General features: G+C 44.0%; 1 protein-coding gene across 3 annotated transcripts; it reads left to right on the forward strand.

Annotated features, from left to right (window-relative positions):
* Window positions 1-8768: 8768 nt before the first annotated feature.
* LOC111954138 (transmembrane protein 200A-like) lies at window positions 8769-22697 on the forward strand. Of its 3 annotated transcripts, XM_070435823.1 has the most exons (4): window positions 15727-16182; window positions 16280-16595; window positions 17018-17071; window positions 19345-22697. In XM_070435823.1, the coding sequence occupies exon 4, from the start codon at window positions 19365-19367 to the stop codon at window positions 20862-20864; it is 1500 nt and encodes a 499-aa protein (XP_070291924.1). In that variant the 5' UTR covers window positions 15727-16182; window positions 16280-16595; window positions 17018-17071; window positions 19345-19364; the 3' UTR covers window positions 20865-22697. The 3 variants fall into 3 exon arrangements, with proteins under 3 accessions (XP_023829402.1, XP_070291924.1, XP_070291923.1); XM_070435822.1 differs by having other exon boundaries at window positions 15727-16595; XM_023973634.2 differs by lacking the exons at window positions 15727-16182; window positions 16280-16595; window positions 17018-17071 and adding an exon at window positions 8769-9390.
* Window positions 22698-22978: the final 281 nt, after the last annotated feature.

Consider the following 22978-nt stretch of genomic DNA (forward strand, 5'->3'; position numbering starts at 1 on the left):
CCTCTAACCCTATTACAGGGGCTGAGTCACTGGCTTACTGGTGCTCTTCCATGCCGTCCCTAGGAGGGGTGCGTCACTTTAGGGGTTGAGTCACTGACGTGGTCTTCCTGTCTGGGTTGGCGCCCCCCCTTGGGTTGTGCCGTGGCGGAGATCTTTGTGGGCTATACTCGGCCTTGTCTCAGGATGGTAAGTTGGTGGTTGAAGATATCCCTCTAGTGGTGTGGGAGCTGTGCTTTGGCAAAGTGGGTGGGGTTATATCCTGCCTGTTTGGCCCTGTCCGGGGGTATCATCGGATGGGGCCACAGTGTCTCCTGATCCCTCCTGTCTCAGCCTCCAGTATTTATGCCGCAGTAGTTTATGGTGTCGGGGGGCTAGGGTCAGTCTGTTATATCTGGAGTATTTCTCCTGTCTTATTCGGTGTCATGTGTGAATTTAAGTATGCTCTCTCTAATTCTCTCTTTCGCTCTTTCTTTCTTTCTCTCTCTCGGAGGACCTGGGCCCTAGGATCATGCCTCAGGACTACCTGGCATGATCACTCCTTGTTGTCCCCAGTCCACCTGGCCGTGCTGCTGCTCCAGTTTCAACTGTTCTGCCTGCGGCTATGGAACCCTGACCTGTTCACTATGATTATTATTATTTGACCATGCTGGTCATTTATGTACATTTGAACATCTTGGCCATGTTCTGTTATAATCTCCACCCGGCACAGCCAGAAGAGGACTGGCCACCCCTCATAGCCTGGTTCCTCTCTAGGTTTCGGCCTTTCTAGGGAGTTTTTCCTAGCCACCGTGCTTCTACACCTGCATTGCTTGCTGTTTGGGGTTTTATGCTGGGTTTCTGTACAGCACTTTGATATATCAGCTGATGTAAGAAGGGCTATATAAATACATTTGATTTGATTTGAACACGGGGCCCCTCAGGGATGCATGCTCCGTCCCCTCTTGTACTCCCTGTTCACCCACAACTTCTTGGTCGCGTATAACTCCAACACCATCAGTAGGTTTGCAGACGACACAGTGGTAGGCGTGATCACGGACGACAATGAGACAGGTCTGAGACCTGGCAGTGTCAGACACTTGGCAGTGTGGTGCCAGGACAACAACCTCTCCCTCAACGTGGGCAAGACAAAGGAGCTTATTGTGGACTACAGGAAACAGAGGGCCGAGCATGCCACCATTCACATCGATGGGGCTGTAGTGGAGAGGGTCGAGAGCTCCTCTCAAAGTTCCTCATTGTCTACATCACTAATGACCTACCATGGTCCTAACACACCAACACAGTCATGAAGAGGGCATGACAATGCTTATTCCTGCTCAGGAGGCTAAATATATTTAGCACGGGCCCTCAGATCCTTAAAAAGTTATACAGCTGCACCATTTTTTTATTTATTTTTTATTTACACCTTTATTTAACCAGGTAGGCTAGTTGAGAACAAGTTCTCATTTGCAACTGCGACCTGGCCAAGATAAAGCATAGCAGTGTGAACAGACAACACAGAGTTACACATGGAGTAAACAATAAACAAGTCAATAACATGGTAGAAAAAAAAAAGAGAATCTATATACAATGTGTGCAAAAGGCATGAGGTAGGCAATAAATCGAATAATTACAATTTAGCAGATTAACACTGGAGGTGATAATCATCAGATGATCATGTGCAAGAAGAGATACTGGTGTGCAAAAGAGCAGAAAAGTAAATAAATAAAAGCAGTATGGGGGGTGAGGTAGGTAAATTGGGTGGGTAGTTTACAGATGGACTATGTACAGCTGCAGCGATGGTTAGCTGCTCGGATAGCAGATTTTTAAAGTTGTTGAGGGAGATAAAAGTCTCCAACTTCAGAGATTTTTTGCAATTCGTTCCAGTCGCAGGCAGCAGAGAACTGGAAGGAAAGGCGTCCAAAATGAGGTTTTGGCTTTAGGGATGATCAGTGAGATACCCTGCTGGAGCGCGTGTTGCGGGTGGGTGTAGCCATCGTGACCAGTGAACTGAGATAAGGCGGCACTTTACCTACATAGCCTTGTAGATGACCTGGAGCCAGTGGGTCTGACGACGAACATGTAGCGAGGGCCAGCCGACTAGGGCATACAGGTCGCAGTGGTGGGTCGTATAAGGTGCTTTAGTAAAAAACGAATGGCACTGTGATAACTGCATCCAGTTTGCTGAGTAGAGTATTGGAAGCTATTTTGTAGATGACATCGCCGAAGTCGAGGATCGGTAGGATAGTCAGTTTTACTAGGGTAAGTTTGGCGGCGTGAGTGAAGGAGGCTTTGTTGCGGAATAGAAAAGCCGATTCTTGATTTGATTTTGGATTGGAGATGTTTGATATGAGTCTGGAAGGAGAGTTTGCAGTCTAGCCAGACACCTAGGTACTTATAGATGTCCACATATTCTAGGTCGGAACCGTCCAGGGGTGATGCTAGTCGGGCGTGCGGGTGCAGGCAGCGAACGGTTGAAAAGCATGCATTTGTTTTACTAGCGTTTAAGAGCAGTTGGAGGCCACGGAAGGAGTGTTGTATGGCATTGAAGCTCGTTTGGAGGTTAGATAGCACAGTGTCCAAGGAAGGGCCGGAAGTAATAGAATGGTGTCGTCTGCGTAGAGGTGGATCAGGAATCGCCCGCAGCAAGAGCAACATCATTGATGTATACAGAGAAAAGAGTCGGCCCGAGAATTGAACCCTGTGGTACCCCATAGAGACTGCCAGAGGACCGGACAACATGCCCTCCGATTTGACACACTGAACTCTGTCTGAAAGTAGTTGGTGACCAGGCAAGGCAGTCATTAGAAAAACCGAGGCTACTGAGTCTGCCGATAAGAATATGGTGATTGACAGAGTCGAAAGCCTTGGCCAGGTCGATGAAGACGGCTGCACAGTAATGTCTTTTATCGATGGGGTTATGATATCGTTTAGTACCTTGAGCGTGGCTGAGGTGCACCCATGACCGGCTCGGAAACCGGATTGCACAGCGGAGAAGGTACGGTGGGATTCGAGATGGTCAGTGATCTGTTTGTTGACTTGGCTTTCGAAGACCTTAGATAGGCAGGGCAGGATGGTATAGGTCTGTAACAGTTTGGGTCCAGGGTGTCTCCCCCTTTGAAGAGGGGATGACCGCGGCAGCTTTCCAATCCTTGGGGTCTCAGATGATACGAAGGAGAGGTTGAACAGGCTGGTGATAGGGTGCGACAATGGCGGCGGACAGTTTCAGAAATAGGGGGTCCAGATTGTCAAGCCAGCTGATTTGTATGGGTCAGGTTTTCGCTTTTCAGAAGCTATGGTGCTGGGGAGGCTTGGGCGAGTAGCAGCGGGGGGGGGGGAGGCTGTTGCCAAGGTTGGAGTCGCCAGGAGGAAGGCATGGCCAGCCATTGAGAAATGCTTGTTGAAGTCTTCGATTATCAGGATTTATCGGTGGTGACCGTGTTACCTAGCCTCAGTGCAGTGGGCAGCTGGGAGGAGTTGCTCTTGTTCTCCATGGACTTTACAGTATCCCAGAACTTTTGGAGTTAGAGCTACAGGATGCAAATTTCTGCTTGAAAAAGCTGGCCTTTGCTTTCCTGACTGACTGCGTGTATTGGTTCCTGACTTCCCTGAACAGTTGCATATCGCGGGCTCTTCGATGCTATTGCAGTTCGCCACAGGATGTTTTTTGTGCTGGTCGAGGGCAGTCAGGTCTGGAGTGAACCAAGGGCTATATCTGTTCTTGGTTCTGCATTTTTTGAACGGAGCATGCTTGTCTAATATGTGTGAGGAAGTAACATTTAAAGAATGACCAGGCATCCTCAACTGACGGGATGAGGTCAATATCTTCCAGGGTACCCGGGCCAGGTCGATTAGAAAGGCCTGCTCGCAGAAGTGTTTTAGGGAGCGTTTGACAGTGATGAGGGGTGGTCGTTTGACCGCGGCCCGTGGCGGATACAGGCAATGAGGCAGTGATCGCTGAGATCTTGATTGAAGCAGCAGAGGTGTATTTGGAGGCAGGTTGGTCAGGATGATGTCTATTAGGGTGCCATGTTTACGGATTTAGGGTTGTACCTGGTGGGTTCCTTGATGATTTGTGTGAGATTGAGGGCATCAAGTTGGATTGTAGGACTGCCGGGTGTTAACATATCCCAGTTTAGGTCACCTAACAGAACAAACTCTGAAGCTAGATGGGGAGCGATCAATTCACAGATGGTGTCCAGGGCACAGCTGGGAGCTGAGGGGGTCGGTAGCAGGCGGCAACAGTGAGAGACTTATTTCTGGAGAGATTAATTTTAAAAATTAGAAGTTCGAACTGTTTGGGCATAGACCTGGAAAGTATGACAGAACTTTGCAGGCTATCTCTGCAGTAGATTGCAACTCCTCCCCTTTGGCAGTTCTATCTTGACGGAAAGTGTTATAGTTGGGTATGGAAATCTCAGGAATTTTTGGTGGCCTTCCTAAGCCAGGTTCGGACACGGCAAGGACATCAGGGTTGGCAGAGTGTGCTAAAGCGGTGAGTAAGGCAAACTTAGGGAGGAGGCTTCTGATGTTGACATGCATGAGGCCAAGGCTTTTTCGATCACAGAAGTCAACAAATGAGGGTGACTGGGGACATGCAGGGCCTGGGTTTACCTCCACATCACCCGAGGAACAGAGGAGTAGTAGGATGAGGGTGCGGCTAAAGGCTATCAAAACTGGTCGCCTAGAGCGTTGGGGACAAAGAATAAAAGGAGCAGATTTATGGGCGTGGTAGAATAGATTCTGGCATAATGTGCAGACAGGGGTATGGTGGGGCTGGGTACAGCGGAGGCAAGCCCAGGCACTGGGTGATGATAAGAGAGGTTGTATCTCTGGACATGCTGGTCTCAATGGGTGAGGTCACCGCATGTGTGGGGGGTGGGACCAAGGAGGTATCAGAGGTACGGAGAGTGGAACTACAGGTCCATTGCAAACCAAACAATGATAATGATAACTAGCCTGAACAACAGTATGCAAGGCATATGATATTTGAGAGAGACATACAATAAGGCATAAAGTGATTGCAGGTCTTGATTGGGAGAGCTAGCTAAAACAACAGGTAAGATAACAGCAGCAATAACAGGTGCTAGTCTAACACAGCAACAACAGGTAAAAATGGCGACGACTAGGCAGAGAGGGTCGGATTAACTACACACAGATCCTGAGTTAAAGCACAGAGCCGACAGATAAAACACAAATAAACAGAATGGAGTACCGTGAATTAATGGACAGTCAAGCATGCATCAGCTATGTAGCCAAGTGATCATAGTGTCCAGGGGGCAGCCGTAGATGGAGCAGGGAGGCCTCCACTAAGCTAGCACGCGGCGTTTAAAGTTAGTAGCCCGGGGGGTGGTCTGCTCAGACGACGGAGGGGTCTGCTCAGACGTGGTCGTGTCGACAGAGAATCCAAGCCAGATGGCGATGGCGAAAGAGAGGTTGTGAATTGTAGAATTGTGTTTGCTAACTGGTGCTAGCTTCGTGGAGTGGCGCTAGCTGCGCTAGCTACAAGCTAGCTGTGAGGATCAGAAGTAGTGGCTCAGGGATTACGGCAGGAATCCGGCGTTGTTGTCGAGAGACAGTCCGATGCTGGTAAATTGGTGAGTGGCTAATAACAGGGCTGGTGTCTGTGCAGAAGGTAAAAGCTACTAGCAGCGGCAAAAAAAAAATGGCTAAATTAGCTTGTAGCTGATTTAGACCAGTTGTGATGGATTGGCAGGGCTCTGTGTCGGCAAAAAAAAGGTCCAGTCCAATTGGCAAAAGAGGTATTGTAGCCCAAGAATTCGCTGGTGACCTCTTCGGCTAGCCGGCAGATGGGCCTAGCTCGAGGCTAGCTCAAGGCTAACTGGTGCTTGCTTCGGGACAGAGGTGTTAGCCAGTAGTGCCACTCGGTTGCAGCTAGCTAGCTGTGATGATACGGTGTAATTGTCCAGAGCTTGCGTCAGGAATCCGGTGATGTGGTAGAGAAAAAGCAGTCCTATATGCTTGCTGGGGATATCGCGCTTGCAGACTGGCAGGTATTGGCCCGGTATTGAAGCTGGCTGTGTCCGAGTTGAGGGTGAAGACCGCAGCAGTGGCTAACTGACTACTAGCTAGTAGCTAGTTATCTGGCTAGCTTCTGATTGGGGTTACGGTTCTAAAGTATAAAAAAATAGCAGGTCCGTACCACATTGGGTGAGGCGGAATGTAGGAATGTATATTCAGTTCCTAGATGGAAAGTGAAATTAAAATATATACGAAATGTATACGAAAAATACGAAGACTATTTACACGGGACAAGACAAGACAAAGACACGTCCGACTGCTACGCCATCTTGGATTCCATTGAAAAAGTGTCACCGCTTGGTATGAAAACTGCTTGGCATTTGACCGCAAGGCGCTACAGAGGGTAGTGCATACGGCCCAGTACATCACTGTGGCTGAACTCTCTGCCATCCAGGACCTCTATACCAGGCGATTTCAGAGGAAGGCCCAAAAAATTGTCAAAGACTCCATCAACCCAAGTCATAGACTGTTCTCTCTGCTACCGCACGGCAAGTAGTACCGGAGCACCAAGTCTGGGACCAAAAGGCTCCTGAACAGCTTCTACCCTCAAGCCATAAGACTGCTGAACAGTTAATGAAATGGCTACCTGGACTATTTACATTGATCCCCTTTATTATTAATTGATTTATCATAATTCTTTTGCACTGACTCTCTTGCACTGGCCCTATGCACACTAACTTTACTCTACTCAGGCACTAACACAAACTACAGTGACACTCCAACACACACACACACACACACACACACACTGCAGAAGCTCACACACACACATGCATATTGACGCCACACACACACACACACTGACTGACACAGACACACTTTCACACTCTTCACATACGCTGCTGCTATGTTCCCCTGCACATTGACTCGGTACTGGTACTCCCTCTATATAGTCTCCACATTGACTCGGTACTGGTACTCCTTCTATATAGTCTCTACATTGACTCGGTACTGGTACCCCCTCTATATAGTCTCCACATTGACTCGGTACTGGTACTCCTTCTATATAGTCTCCACATTGACTCGGTACTGGTACTCCTTCTATATATTTTTTTAAGTAATCAGTTACTCCCCAACTCTGCATACATCATACACCATCACTGATCTGGAAAAGGCTTTGAGGGATTTACTGACAGAGCTCAAGAAAATGAACACAATGAACTTGATTCTTCTGAGCCATCAACAGAAGATAATGATCCATCAAATTGAGTTGTAAGATATCCTAGAAGAAATAGGCAGAACACTTTTATTAAGACATCCCTGACACAATGCAGCAGCTTTTCTGCATAAAACTGAGATACTCCTCTTCACAATATGGTTAATTGAATATGGTTCAAGATGGTGAATTTACACACAAACAGAGACAGTAAATATAGTGCTGTACATGTGCACATTTGTAACACGTGTCATGCAGTACATCATAAGGTATTACAGCTGGAGTGGATCCAGATCTCAGGACGTGCTGAGATGGCTGAAATCTGTTTTCTCCCCCTCGCTGAGACTCACTAGTCTGGCTGCATCACTCACGTTATTAGTCAGTTATGCAGTGGGATGTGACCACAAGCAGCTGAGGCTGTCACACTTAGAAAAGTGTCCTCAGTTCGACAGCAGAGTTCCTCCCCAGTAAATTCCACAGAAATAGGTTACATTTCTTTGGTAATCACACCCAGTCTGCGTCTCAAATGGCACTCTATTCCCTATATAATGCCTTACTTTTGATCAGGGCCCATAGAGCTCTGGTTAAAAGTAGTGCTCTATGCAGGGAATAGGGTACTATTTGAGACACAGCCCAACTCATTTCTCATATGGGCCTTGACGTAGTACACCGACCACTCCCTCTTAGAGCAATTGAAAAACCCAGAACGTCAAGGTCCCCATACTGTCAATCTCCCCATTTAACAAGACTTGAGAATTCCTAACAAGGATCAGAGGTGTGGGGAAACAGAGAACAGGCGTAGTAGTGGGACCTAACCCAGCCCCTCTTCAACCCTTCTCAGCCCCTCAACCCCAAAGGCTGAAGTGGAACCTAACAATACTAGAAGTTGGGTTAGTCCCATTTCAAATGAGAAAATATGCCAGTTTTTTTGCCAGTATCACAGTAGAGGAATGTAATATAGAAACCCAGCCACCTAAGCCCTAGAGCCCCTCAAGCCCCCTGTGAAAATGTTGTTTTTTGGTATCACATTGAGCCAGATATGCATTGCATAAACACAGGAAATGACAGAGATTAAAACATCTGCAACTTTCAATACTGATCTTTGGGTTTTAACCCTATAATTGCTCCTGCTAAAATAAACTACAGTTGGTTGTTTACTCCAAGGGTGCTTACACATCACAGCATGTAGGCAGTATGAACAGGCATTGTGTTTCATCTTGATTCAGTGGGAGGTATATTATCATACAGTATCTCATTATATATATGCCTAGTGCTTATGTTCATAAATGCCCATCCTCATAGGACTTGGTTTAACTCAACCATTTGCATCTCCAGACTGAAAGCAACATGCAGGGAACTTACTGTAAGTTACCACATGTTTTCAATATTTGCATCAATTACTGTCTTTGCATTGGAAGCATTGTACACTATTATGGTAATATTCTATTCAGATGATTGACTTCTCCAAGCATAAATTATTTAAATATGATTTCTCTTGTTTATTTTTTTGTCGTCTCACTGTGCGTCACTTATAGTGAAGCATCACGTGGGAGTACAAAGCTTTGCCTAGTCTACCATCCCCAGTAATGCCTTATTCCGAGTTGAAGGGACCGTCTCTATCCTTGAAGATGCTGCAGAAGAGCTTTATCTACAAGCTACCATTCCATGGAGGAATAGAAAGTGGACATGATAATACATCTTGGTTCTACTCCAAAAGGATTATGAAGTGGACAGTGTTTTCCCCCCAGATGTGAACACTTTTGCTAGCATGTTCTTCATAAGAAATGTTCTGCCAAAGCCAACTCTAAAGTTAGTAGGCTAAACTGAAAACATATTTAATTATATTCTGGACATGAAACTGAAGTTTATGAGCCGACTGCCGACTGTATGTGAATCACCGGGCATCAGTGACAACAAGTTGAGACGGTTAAAAGAAAAACAATAGTCATTCTCCGCGCGTCAGGCAGCTTGGAGCAGTTTATACAGCCGTGTGGCCAACAGTCCGGGTGCGCGTTTAGGAAATGGAGCGAAATAATGAAAGCTTGTTTCTCTGGAAGTGTATTATTTTTCGTGTCGGCATCCGATTATAAATGTAATGGGAATACAAACAGACATAACAAGTCAAACATGAGTGTTGAGAAACATGGCTTATGTTATATTTTCCTATGCGTAATGGACAAATAACATTAGCTATAGAGAAGCACCCTCGTTTACAGGTAAGTAACATTATTTTTTAGGAATAATGAATTGGTATAGATGGCCTCTTCTCCAATAAAGTAAAGATGATTTGCTTGGTTCTATTTCAACCTTCATTTAAACCAACAGATGCTTTTCTCAATCGAATCCATAGACTGGATAGTATCATGGAGCAATTGCGCTCGTATCAAAGATCATTTATATCTTCTCATCACTTTGACTTCTCAACTTTAATCTTCTATCATACAACTGGCGAATTCAAAATTCCTTGTCATCGTTTTACCACAGCCTATTATTCATAGCTGTTTTAAACCATTTACTATTTATGCCATATTCGAGCTATAGGCGTTTTTTTATGAAAATGGGAAGATATCTGCAAATATTACATTGGTCTGGTGTTTTGAGATTTTACATATATCGCAGCATAGCCTGCACGCGCACATGTAGTTATGATTGATTATATTATTGTGTATTGAATTACTGTGCAAATTATTCCTTTTCCTGGAACCAGCGGTTCATCATCGTGGAGTTTTCTTGGCAACATACCTCTATACAACAGGATTTGTAATACATAACATGTTTCTTACAACAATAAGTGTAATGGTAGTTTACATAGGAAAGTAGGCTGCAGTGTAACGGTTGTTACATACTTAGGATATATCTGCTCTCTCTCGCTCTCGCGCTCGCTCTCTCTCCTCACTCTTAGAACAACCAAGTGTCACAAAATTCCATGGTATCCACTATTCACACATTATGCACTGTGTCTGGAACAACCCCTCCCCAGACCACACCAATAATGCCCTGGCCATGGTCCTCCTCCTTGTCTCATCTGCCATGGCTGCAGTCAAAAAATCCTTTGCCAAAATAGCAAGGGCATTTTTGATAATATGTTCATTTTTGTTATCTCAGGTTTGACACATTATTTCAATCTGGGAAGACAACATTTTGTTCTCAGCATTGAACATAAATGTATATTCACTGACAGCACCAGTCTGTTTTTCATCTATTCAGTCTTATCTTTCACTGGTCCCTATGTCTTTTCATGTCCACTGATGTTAATCATTATGATAGCCTCACAGGGCATCATATTCTTATTTCATTTCCTGTTTGTATTTAATAGAGAACTTTAGATAAGCCAACATCGAAAGGCTACACCGCCAACACCTGCTCACAGACCTAATGCTGGGGGTGGGTACTGGGTATGGGGCTGCAGTCAGAGAAGCAGGTCATACAACTGTCATGCATTCGCCCAGGAGTCTCCTCTCCATCTGCAAGGGAATAATACCTTTTTCTAGATCCGAATATTATGACATCTAGTATTTTCACCATGCAATCATGTGCCTTGACCTTAAGCTAATAAGGCAGTGCCTTGAGGTATGTACTTGGATATACAGTGCTGCTTGAAAGTATGTGAACCCTACAGGACTGGTCATTATTTTTGCTATAAAATATTAAAATAAACATAAAATAATTCCCAATTTGTAATAAAGACATTCCAAGTAAATGACAGAAACAAAAATATATATTTTCATTGTTTATGTCAAACGTTTTTTATAATCAATCCTCAGGTTGTTTTTAACATACATAATCGATAATATTTCAACCGGACGGTAAACTATTCAATACTACAGAGAAAGAAAATGTCGAGCTACATCTCTCGCGCGCAGGAACTAATCAAAGGACACCTGACGCGTTTTGATAAATCTCGCTCATTTTTCAAAATAAAAGCTTGAAACTATGTCTAAAGCCTGTTCACAACCTGTGGAAGCCATTGGAAAGGGAATCTGGTTGATACCCCTTTAAATGGAGGATAGGCAGGCAAAGGAACAGGGATTTTTCCAAATAAAAGGCACTTCCGGGTTGGATTTTCTCAGGTTTTAGCCTGCAAAATCAGTTCTGTTATACTCACAGACAATATATTGACAGTTTTGGAAACTTTATAGTGTTTTCTATCCTACTCTGTCAATTATATGCATATTCTGGCATCCGGACCTGAGAAATAGGCAGCTTACAATGGGAACGTTATTTTTAAACCAAAAGTGGTTTATTTAACAGAAACTCAGATTTGATGTGTGCAAAAATGTGAACCACTTCAGTCAATAGCTTGTGGCACTTCCATTAGCAGCAATAACTTGGAGTAAACATCTCCTATAGCCAGTAATCAGTCTCTGACATCTGTTTTGAGGGATTTTTGCCCACTCCTCCTTATAGAACTCAGCCAATTGAGTGAGGTTTGAGGGGTGTCTGGCATGAACTGCCTGCTTCAGGTCCTGCGACACCATATCAATATCATATCAATTGGATTTAGGTCAGGACTTTAACTTGGCCAACCCAAAACATAAATCTTCTTTCTCCTGAGTCATTCTTTGGTAGATTTGCTTGAATGCTTTGGATCGTTGTCTTGCTGGAAGACCCATTTCCGGCCCAGCTTTAGCTCCTTGACTGATGGCCTGACGTTCTGTTCAAGAATCTCCTGGTAAACCTCAGAATTCATGGTTCCCTTAATGATGTGGAGTCATCCAGGTCCAGAGGAGGAAAAGCAGCCCCAGATCTTGACATTCCCACCACCATGCTTGACTGTTGGGATAAGGTTATTTTGGTGGTAGGCAGTGTTGTGTTTTTGCCAAACATAGCCGTGTTGATTGACTAAAAAGGTCCATTTTGGACTCATCGGTCCAGAGAATGGACTTCCAGAAACCTTCAAATTTGTCCAGGTGGTCTTTGGCAAAGTTAAGATGGGCAGTTTGGTTATTTTTGACAGCAGAGGCACCTCCCTAGCAAGCCTCGGATGAATGGCATTTCTATTCAGTGTTCTTATTGTTGTTGAAGCATGCACAGTTACCTGAAATGCAGCAAGGGAGGTCTGCAAATCTTATGTTTGGGTTGGCTTTTACGGGATTTATTATTGTTCTTGTGGCTCTTGGGGATATTTTGGAAGAGCGTCCACTTATAGGCCGAGTTGCTGTCATGTTAAATGCTCCCCATTTGTAAATTATTTGCCACACAGTGGACTGATGGAGCTCAATCTTTTTGAGATTATTTTATAGCCTTTCCCAGACTGATGTGTCCTCACTACCCTCATCCTGATATCTAATTTCCTCTCCGCATGGTGTGCTTTGCATTCACCTGGATGGTTAACACCAAACTGACCAGGTTTCTTATCTCCATTTATCAGAGTCCCGCCTAAACTCTTTCCTAATGATCTCTCCTTTGATTGGTTCATTTGGTACACAATTATTTACCCACCTGATTCCACTTACCTACTTGATTTAACCAATGCAATTTGGGGTCCACTTGTTTTTGCACCTGCACTAATACCTTTTTTTATTTTGTTTTTCTACTACACGCATGATTTTGTCTACACACCAACATATGGTATTGGTAAATATAAACCTGTTATGTCAGATCAAAAAGACTGGTTCTGAATAAATGAAGATTTCATGGTTAAAACAAAAAAATCTGTAATTGAACAAGGGGTTCACATACTTTCAAGCAGCACTATATCTACAATGCCTATAGAAAGGTGATAAACCTGAACCTGATAAATCTCCTTGAACTTTTTTTTCACATTTTGCTGCCTTAAAATTTAATCTAAAAAGGAATTGAACTCAATTTTTCCCCACTACAGATCTACACAACCTACTCCACATTTCAAAGTGAAAGAAAGTTATAGAACATTTTCCAAACACAAAACAACAGAAAGAACATCATAGATGGATAAGTCTCCACCCCCCTTAATTAACACTTGGTGGAAGCAAATTTGGCAGCCATTTAAGCTGTGAATCATTTTCATTAAGATACTTCCAACTTTGAACAACGCTTAGGCAATTTTATATCCATAGTTTTAGTCAAAATTGCTTAGGTTCAGTGAAAGTTGTTGGGGATCATTGATGGATAGCGATATTTCAACCTTGTCTCTTTTTTTTAAGCAGAATTTGTTTTTAAATCAGGACTGAGACTAGCCTTTCTGATGTGTCTAGATGGGTGTACCTAATAAACTGTCCGGTGAAGTATGTTGCCCTAAGAGTCGTGCAAAGTTAGTCGAGTTTTTATGAAAATGCTGTAATGGCTGCCAAAGGTACTTCAACCAAGTATTAACTCAGGCAGATGGAGACTTTGTGATTATGATATTTCATCAATTATGATATTTCAGTTATTTATTCACTTTGAAAATGTGTAGATCTGTAGGAAAAACATATAATTTAATTGCTTTTTAGATAAAAGATTTAAGGCAGCAAAATATATTTTTTAAATATTTTAGACTTTTTGTAGACTTTCTATAGGCACTGTAATGCTATCCCTTTAGAGGAGAGGTCGACCGATTATGATTTTTTCAACGCCGATACCGATACCGATTATTGGAGGGCCAAAAAAGCCGATACCGATTAATCGGCCGATTTCTAAAATGTATTTGTAATAATGACAATTACAACAATACTGAATGAACACTTTGTTTTAACTTAATATAATACATCAATAAAATCAATTTAGCCTCAAATAAATAATTAAACATGTTCAATTTGGTTTAAATAATGCAAAAACAAAGTGTTGAAGAAAGTAAAAGTGCAATATGTGCCATGTAAAAAAGCTAACGTTTAAGTTCCTTGCTCAGAACATGAGAACATATGAAAGCTGGTGGTTCCTTTTAACATGAAGTTAAGAAGTTATAGGTTGTAGTTATTATAGGAATTATAGGACTATTTCTCTCTATACCATTTGTATTTCATATACCTTTGACTATTGGATGTTCTTATAGGCACTTTAGTATTGCCAGTGTAACAGTATAGCTTCCGTCCCTCTCCTCGCCCCTACCTGGGCTCGAACCAGGAACACATCGACAACAGCCACCCTCGAAGCAGCGTTACCCATGCAGAGCAAGGGGAACAACTACTCCAAGTCTCAGAGCGAGTGATGTTTGAAACGCTATTAGCGCGCTAGCCATTTCACATCGGTTACACCAACCTAATCTCGAGAGTTGATAGACTTGAAGTCATAAACAGCTCAATGCTTGAAGCATTGCAAAGAGCTGCTGGCAAAACGCACGAAAGTGCTGTTTGAATGAATGCTTACGAGCCTGCTGGTGCCTACCATCGCTCAATCAGACTGCTCTATCAAATCATAGACTTAATTATAACATAATAACACACAAAATACCAGCATTTGGTCATTAATATGGTCGAATCTGGAAACTATCATTTCGAAAACAAGATGTTTATTCTTTCAGTGAAATACGGAAGCGTTCCGCAAATGCGCTTGTTAAATCATCACCCGTTTGTCGAAGTAGGCTGTGATTCAATGAGAAATTAACAGGCACCGCATCGATTATATGCAACGCAGGACACGCTAGATAAACTAGTAATATCATCAACCATGTGTAGTTAACTAGTGATTATGTTAAGATTGATTGTTTTTTATAAGATAAGTTTAATGCTAGCTAGCAACTTACCTTGGCTTCTTGCTTCCCTCGTGTAACAGGTATTCAGCCTGCCACGTAGGCTCCTCGTGGAGTGCAATGTAAGGCAGGTGGTTAGAGCGATGGACTAGTAACCGGAAGGTTGCAAAAACGAATCCCCGAGCTGACAAGGTAAAAATCTGTCGTTCTGCCCTTGAACAAGGCAGTTAACCCACCGTTCCTAGGCCATCATTGAAAATAAGAATGTGTTCTTAACTGACTTGCCTAGTTAAATAAAGGTGTAAAAAATATATTTTAAATCAGCAAATAGGTGTCCAAAAATACAGATTACCGATTGTTATGAGAACTTGAAATCGGCCCTAATTAATCGGCCATTCCGATTACTAAAGCACCTTATACGACCCACCACTGCGACCTGTATGCCCTAGTCGGCTGGCCCTCGCTACATGTTCGTCGTCAGACCCACTGGCTCCAGGTCATCTACAAGGCTATGCTAGGTAAAGTGCCGCCTTATCTCAGTTCACTGGTCACGATGGCTACACCCACCCGCAGCACGCGCTCCAGCAGGTGTATCTCACTGATCATCCCTAAAGCCAAAACCTCATTTGGACGCCTTTCCTTCCAGTTCTCTGCTGCCTGCGACTGGAACGAATTGCAAAAATCTCTGAAGTTGGAGACTTTTATCTCCCTCAACAACTTTAAAAATCTGCTATCCGAGCAGCTAACCGATCGCTGCAGCTGTACATAGTCCATCTGTAAACTACCCACCCAATTTACCTACCTCACCCCCCATACTGCTTTTATTTATTTACTTTTCTGCTCTTTTGCACACCAGTATCTCTTCTTGCACATGATCATCTGATGATTTATCACTCCAGTGTTAATCTGCTAAATTGTAATTATTCGATTTATTGCCTACCTCCCTCATTCTTTTTGCACACATTGTATATAGATTCTCTTTTTTTTCTACCATGTTATTGACTTGTTTATTGTTTACTCCATGTGTAACTCTGTGTTGTCTGTTCACACTGCTATGCTTTATCTTGGCCAGGTCGCAGTTGCAAATGAGAACTTGTTCTCAACTAGCCTACCTGGTTAAATAAAGGTGAAATAAAAAATAAAAAAAATAAATAAAAAATTGGTTGACCTCTACTTTAGAGTGTTACATCTGCCCCTGCCACACCCTCTACTTCTCATCCTGTGTCTCCCTAACCTGCCGCCACTCCCCCAGTGCTCTCTCCCTCTCTCTCTGTGTGTGGGTGTACCTGATTGTGTGAGTGGAGACAGGTGTGCTGGAGTCAGAGCAGATCCCCACCAGCTGCAACCTGTTCCACAATCAAGACCTCTACAAATACTCAGCCCTGCCACTTCCACACTTCCAGATTGTAGCCTCTGCTCAGTCAGTCTGCAATTCAAGCCATTTGTTCCTGCATAGACCTTGTTACCCTCTGGTGCCTGTTTTCCCTAGCCTGATGCTGCTTTTCTCTCCGCTCTAGTTCTGTCCGCTCTGACTATGGTCGCCAGTCCCTTGTCTCATCAGTCTTGCTTCCCTGCCCTGGACCCCCGCTCTACTGCTTCCTTGGATTCCGCTCTGGACCTGCTTACCCTGCCCCTACTCCCCTCAGTTCCTGGTTTCCTGCGACCTGCCCGAGCTCCCCCTGGCCTGCACCCCATCTCACCCCTGCTTTTCATGAAATACCTTGGTTACCTTATCCCTGTCTCCTCGTCTGAGTCTGCACTTGGGTTTACCTGCTCCACCCTGCGTAACATAGAGCTATAGTTTGCTTCTGAGACATACTCTCTCTGTGTTGTGTGAGTATGGTGTGTAAACATGACAACTTGTCCACACTGCAGTACATTCTGTTAGTGCTGACAGAGATTATGTTAATGATTCACTCAACACACCTGTTGTTAAAGCACCATGTTACTACACCTCTCCTGCCTTCAGCCTGATTGTTGGAACTTTTAAGGTGTTTTATTGGATATTGAATGATATTGGATACCATATTGTTATTTTTGCTCTTTTGCACCCCATTATCTCTACTTGCACATCTATCACTCCAGTGTTAATGCAAAAATAATTATTTTGCCACTATGGCCTATTTATTGCCTTACCTACCTAATCTTACTACATTTGCACACACTGTATATAGATTTTTCTATTGTGTTATTGACTGTACGTTTGCTTATCCCATGTGTAACTCTGTCGCACTGCTTTGCTTTGTCTTGGCCAGGTTGCAGTTGAGAACAAGTTCTTATTAACAACTGGCCTACCTGGTTAACTAAAGGTGAAATAAAAAAATGAGACTACCCTTCTGAAAAATAACATATTTCTCTTAAGGTATGGTGCTCCATTGGCAAATGTTGAAATATAAAAGTGTATGGCAGTCAGACCACCCATGAATGTACTGTTGATTACTGACCAGTGCTGCTTGTGCGTGCTGAGGATGGATTTTACTGTAATAGTTAAAGACCACTTCTGAGTCATCTCCATTAAGACTGTCATTATCAATTCTACAGTCTTAAATTGAACATCTCTGCATAAGGACTGAGTAACAGCATCTTAGTTTTAAAACCCCTTTTATTATGAAATTAGATCCTCCTGAGAACAAATCAATGTCTTCTCACTCAACTGCGTTTATTTTCAGCAAACTTAACATTTGTAAATATTTGGATGAACATAAGATTCAACTGAGACATAATCTGAACAAGTTCCACAGACATGTGACTAACATAAATGGAATAATGTGTCCCTGAACAAAGGGGGGGGTCTAAATCAAAAGTAACAGTCAGTATCTGGTGTGGCCACTAGCTGCATTAGGTACTGCAGTGCATCGCCTCCTCATGGACTGCACCAGATTTGCCAGTTCTTGCTCTGAGATGTTACCCCACTCTTCCACCAAGGCACCTGCAAGTCCTTGGACGTTTCTGGGGGGAATGGCCCTAGCCCTCAACCTCCGATCCAACAGGTCCCAGACGTGCTCAATGGGATTGAGATCTGGGCTATTCGCTGGCCATGGCAGAACACTGACATTCCTGTCTTGCAGGAAATCATGCACAGAACAAGCAGTATGGCTGGTGGCATTGTCATGCTGGAGGGTTATGTCAGGATGAGCCTGCAGGAAGGGTACTACATGAGGGAGGAGGATGTCTTCCCTGTAACGCACAGCGTTGAGATTGCCTGCAATGACAACAAGCTCAGTCCTATGATGCTGTGATACACGGCCCCAGATCATGAAGGACCCTCCACCTCCAAATAGATCCCGCTCCAGAGTACAGGCCTCGTAACGCTCATTCCTTCGATAAATGCGAATCCGACCATCACCCCTGGTGAGACAAAACCACAACACGGCAGTGAAGAGGACTTTTTGCCAATCCTGTCTGGTCCAGCGACGGTGGGTTTGTGCCCATAGGTAACGTTGTTGCCGGTGATGTCTGGTGAGAACCTGCCTTACAACAGGCCTACAAGCCCTCAGTCCAGCCTCTCTCAGCCTAGTGCGGACAGTCAGAGCACTGATGGAGGGATTGTGCGTTCCTGGTGTAACTCGGGTAGTTGTTGTTGCCATCCTGTACCTGTCCTGCAGGTGTGATGTTCGGATGTACCGATCCTGTGCAGGTGTTACACATTGTCTGCAACTGAGAGGATGATCAGCTGTCCGTCCTGTCTCCCTGTAGCGCTGTCTTAGGTGTCTCACAGTACGGACATTGCAATTTATTGCCCTGGCCACATCTGTAATACTCATGCCTCCTTGCAGCATGCCTAAGGCATATTCACGCAGATGAGCAGGGACCCTGGTCATCTTTCTTTTGATGTTTTTCAGAGTCAGTAGAACGGCCTCTTTAGTGTCCTAAGTTTTCATAATTGTGACCTTAATTGCCTACCGTCTGTAAGCTGTTAGTGTCTTAATGACCGTTCCACAGGTGCATGTTCATTAATTGTTTATGGTTCATTGAACAAGCATGGTAAATGGTGTTTAAACCCTTTACAATGAAGATCTGTGAAGTTATTTGGATTTTTACAAATTATCTTTGAAAGACCGGGTCCTGAAAAAGGGACGGTTCTTTTTTTGCTGAGTTTAGATGGCGTAAATGTTTGTGTGAGGGAGTGAGTGAGAGCAGTGTGACAGAGACCCACACAGCTGGAACAGAAAAGGCAGTGCTGTATTACAGTTAACTCTGGAGTCTTCTGTTCACAAACATAATGCATTTAGCCATTTCTATCATCATTTGGCTTCCAAAAATATCCACCTTAGTTTTTAGAGAGGAAAAAACTAAGAGGAGAAACACCAGATTGCCAAATGAATTGTTTCCTATGAGCTGTGACTAGAACAAATATTAGAACATAATTGTCATCAGTCGTAATTACCAAAGCAAGCATGAGAGCAGTTAACTGCAGATGCTGTTCCCAGCTTGATGGAGCCACCCCAAGGTCAATGGTGCTCTGCTTCCCACTGTGGGATTACCAGGAAGACAGTGCCAGCAACCCAGCAATCAGAGAACAGACATCCGTAAACATACCAGATGCCTCTCACTCCCCCTCTCTGTTTGTTTGTCTTTACAGGGCCATAGACAGCTGTAGTGATGATTTCAGCTGGGGGAGTGATCACAGGCCATCTTGCTGCGCTGAAGAGGCAGGACTCTGCCCGCTCCCAGCACCACCTGCCCATCCAGTCCCCAGCCCCAGGAGAGATCCAGGAGAAGAGGAAGGCCAAGCGTAAAACCCGGGCCGATGTGGTGGTGGTCAGGGGGAAAATCCGCCTCTACTCTGCCTCTGGGTTCTTCCTCATCCTGGGTGTGTTGATCCTGATGGTGGGCGTTGCTATGGCCGTGCTGGGCTACTGGCCACACACAGAGCCCCTTGTAGCGGCCAACACCAAGCTATCCACCAACGACACCAGGGTGACCCGAGAGCAGGGCGGTAAGCTGATCCAGTTTTTTGAGCAGCACCTGCACTCTGAGAAGATGAAGATGCTGGGGCCGTTCACCATGGGTATTGGTATCTTCATCTTCATCTGTGCCAACGCAATCCTGCACGAAAACAGGGACCGGGAGACCAAGGTGATCCACATGAGAGACATGTACTCCACCGTCATCGACATCCACAGCCTGCGGATCAAAGAGCACAAGTACGTGAATGGGGCCTACTCAGGCCCCTATGGGGAGCATGAGGTCAGAACCTATGAGAACCAGTGTGCCTCCAAGCTAGCTGCTAACACCCTGCTAGGGTTTCCCGGTGTGGGGAACGACGTGAAGGTGTCACGCAGGACCGGCTCTATGGAGGACGAGGAGGGTCTTCTCAACGAGGCCAAGGGGGGGCATGGCCTTGTGCCTTCATTCTGCAGAGAGCGCTCTGGCTCCATCTTTGGCTTGCAGCATGAAGGCAGTCGCCATGAGAAGAGCAACTTCCCCAAGAGATGCCAGACCAGGTCCATCGTCTCATCCTCCATCAGCGCTTTTACCCTGCCTGTCATTAAGCTCAACAACTGTGTGATCGACGAGCCTGACATGGACAACATTACAGAGGACCTGGAGCACATGAGGGTTAGGTCCAGACCCCCCTCTATGCAGTCCCTTTCCCTGGCTGTGCCTGTCCCGGCAGACATCGCCCAAGCCTACAAACCTCCTGGTGTCATGCTCCTCAGGAGCAATTCGGCCACAGAGTCCCACACCGTGTCCTCTCGTAGCTCTCTGTCCCCAGGTTCTGCCAGTGGGAGCTACCTGTCCCCCAGGGCGGCCCGGAAGGACTTTGGCTCCAACAACTCCCTCCACATGCTGTCTTCTCACTCCAAGTCTCTGGACCTGGATCGAAGGCCCACCACCCTGACAGTGAAGCCAGAGCAGAGGAAACATCCCAGCTGGCCCCGGCTGGACCGCAGCAACAGTAAAGGCTACATGAAGCTGGAGAACAAGGAGGATCCTATGGACAGACTGCAGCTGCCCCAGGTAGCAGTCAAAAGGGATTACACCAAGAAAGAGAAACTGCTCATGATCTCCAGGTCTCACAATAACCTCAGCTTTGAACATGATGAGCAGTTCATGAGCAACACTATGAAACGAGGGAGCTCGGAGACCAGGTTTTAAACTCTTACAAAGCCTGGTCCCAGATGTTTGTACTGTCTTGCAAAAATGACCATAAATATGTAGGATCTTAATTTGAGTCAGTTAGCTACGGCAGGAAATATTCTTGGAGTACCAGGAAATGTGCATTATAATTAATGGACATTTTTTGTAGGGGTTGATACATTTTTCAGTAGGGCAAATCAAGTCTGACATTTTAAAGTGGACATTGCTAACTTTAGAAGCCTTTTTAAACATTGAATATACTACAGGTTTGCATTTCCTGCTAGGCAGAAAAATTCTCAGCAACAGAGTGATCAAATTAAGATTCGACATCTGTAGGAGTTGGCAAGACAGCACAAAACGATCTGAGACCAGACTATAAACCGCTACTTGGACCTAATTCTAACAATGGTGTTTCTCTGTGTGACACGATCATTCTGCAATACGAATCACAATTCAAACTGTCAGTGTTGAATAGTTCATTGTAAGTGTGATTACATGTTTTGGGATGACGCGCTCAGGTAGTCCATCTGTTTGCAATGAGTCTAAAGAAAGAGGGGCTGTGTCACACACGGTGAGATTATTGCAGCACAAATCAATTTGTACAAAATGTTGAAATTAGGTTCAAGGTGAACTTGAAAATACAGAAATCAATACGACTAAAATGTGGTTTGTTTTTCTCGTCTTTGCATTGTTGCAACAGGCAGTTTTGTTTGTTTAAACTGGTCAGTGTATGTACCAGAGTTGGCTAGATATTTTGCTATGGAGCTTTTAATAATGTAATGTTCTCTACAAACACTGCTATTTTTTTTAAAGAAAATAGTTCACCTGTAAATGTACAGCCGACCCATTTCTCAGAATAAAATGAAGCTTTTCAGGGAGTAACATTTGTCTTTTATGATAGCCTATACTTTTTCTCGCCAGCCTTATGAAAATCCGCTATGTATTCACAGAAAGGTATGTCACCTGGCCTTAGAACATGCATTTTAAACACAAACATAATTGCACAAAGTCTGTGTCGAACAGTACAGAGTATCTCAGTTCCCGTCTGTAATTCTGATGTTCATTTCATCCATTGAATTCTCAAGGTGAATGAACTGAGAAATTCTTCAAAAATGTTCCTTCTCAACCCACAAACTTTGAGTCTGTTGAGAAGGTAAACCATCCTGTCTTTATCAAGGAAGTGAATAGCATTCCCATATTGAACAAGAGGTGCTCTGGGAGTACCAAGTTGGGAGCTGCCAGAAGAGAGAGGAGACTCATAAGAGGGTTCCATCTGGAGGGGGAGTCAACCAAGACATATGTGACTTCCAGGAAGCATGATATTTAAACAAGGATTGCATATTGTCAACATGAACAGCAGAAACTGTGCTATATGAATGGTCAGGATCTGATAAATATTTTTTATGTTCTCTATTCTCTGAAATGAATTAAGACTAGCTGTCGCCATTGGCGTCAGATACTAGAGATCCTAATCAAATAAATATATTATTTATCTCAGTGCATTTGGAAAGACATTGGATACCATTTGATCATGTTCTTTCTTTTATGAGAATTTATTTTGTTCAGCTTACTGCCCTTTTCGTGTAGCTATAAAAAGTAGTCCTGTTTTTTTTTAAACAAGTCCAATTAGTCTCTCATAGTCTTCAACAATACAGCCTCTGCCTTGTCGATTTGGTCCGTTATTGTTATGCTCTCTGAGCCTGGGTAGGTTATTCATAAAGTTTCATCTTCACACAAAACACTTGCAAACAATAAGGTAGTATCATATGGATGAAGCACTGACTAATCAATCCTCTGATATTCTTAAGTAGTAAATATTCATACTTGCAAAGTAATAAAGAGTAGCTTTTGTTTTGATTTAGTCTACTTTTATAGAAGTTCCTTGCCTACAGTATATAGGCTACAGTCTACAAAGCTCGGGCTCGGATCCTCATCCTAAACAGAAAAAAATTACAGATAAAGTTGGAGATAGTTTTGTATTTGACAAGGAAGATAAAGTTTGACTGAGGCCATCTTTGGAGTTAGTATAAAAGCAAAACACATTGTGGCTTAAACAACAAAACAATTAAAAATGTATTTGTCACACTCATCGTAAACAACAGCTTACTTATGGGCCCTTCCCAACAATGCAG

Source organism: Salvelinus sp. IW2-2015, linkage group LG28, assembly GCF_002910315.2.
Source record: "Salvelinus sp. IW2-2015 linkage group LG28, ASM291031v2, whole genome shotgun sequence".
In the NCBI taxonomy this organism is placed as follows: domain Eukaryota; kingdom Metazoa; phylum Chordata; class Actinopteri; order Salmoniformes; family Salmonidae; genus Salvelinus; species Salvelinus sp. IW2-2015.

What these genes read in the sequence shown, in the direction of transcription:
- LOC111954138 (XM_023973634.2), top strand. Translation starts at nt 19,365, where the DNA reads ATGATTTCAGCTGGGGGAGTGATCACAGGCCATCTTGCTGCGCTGAAG.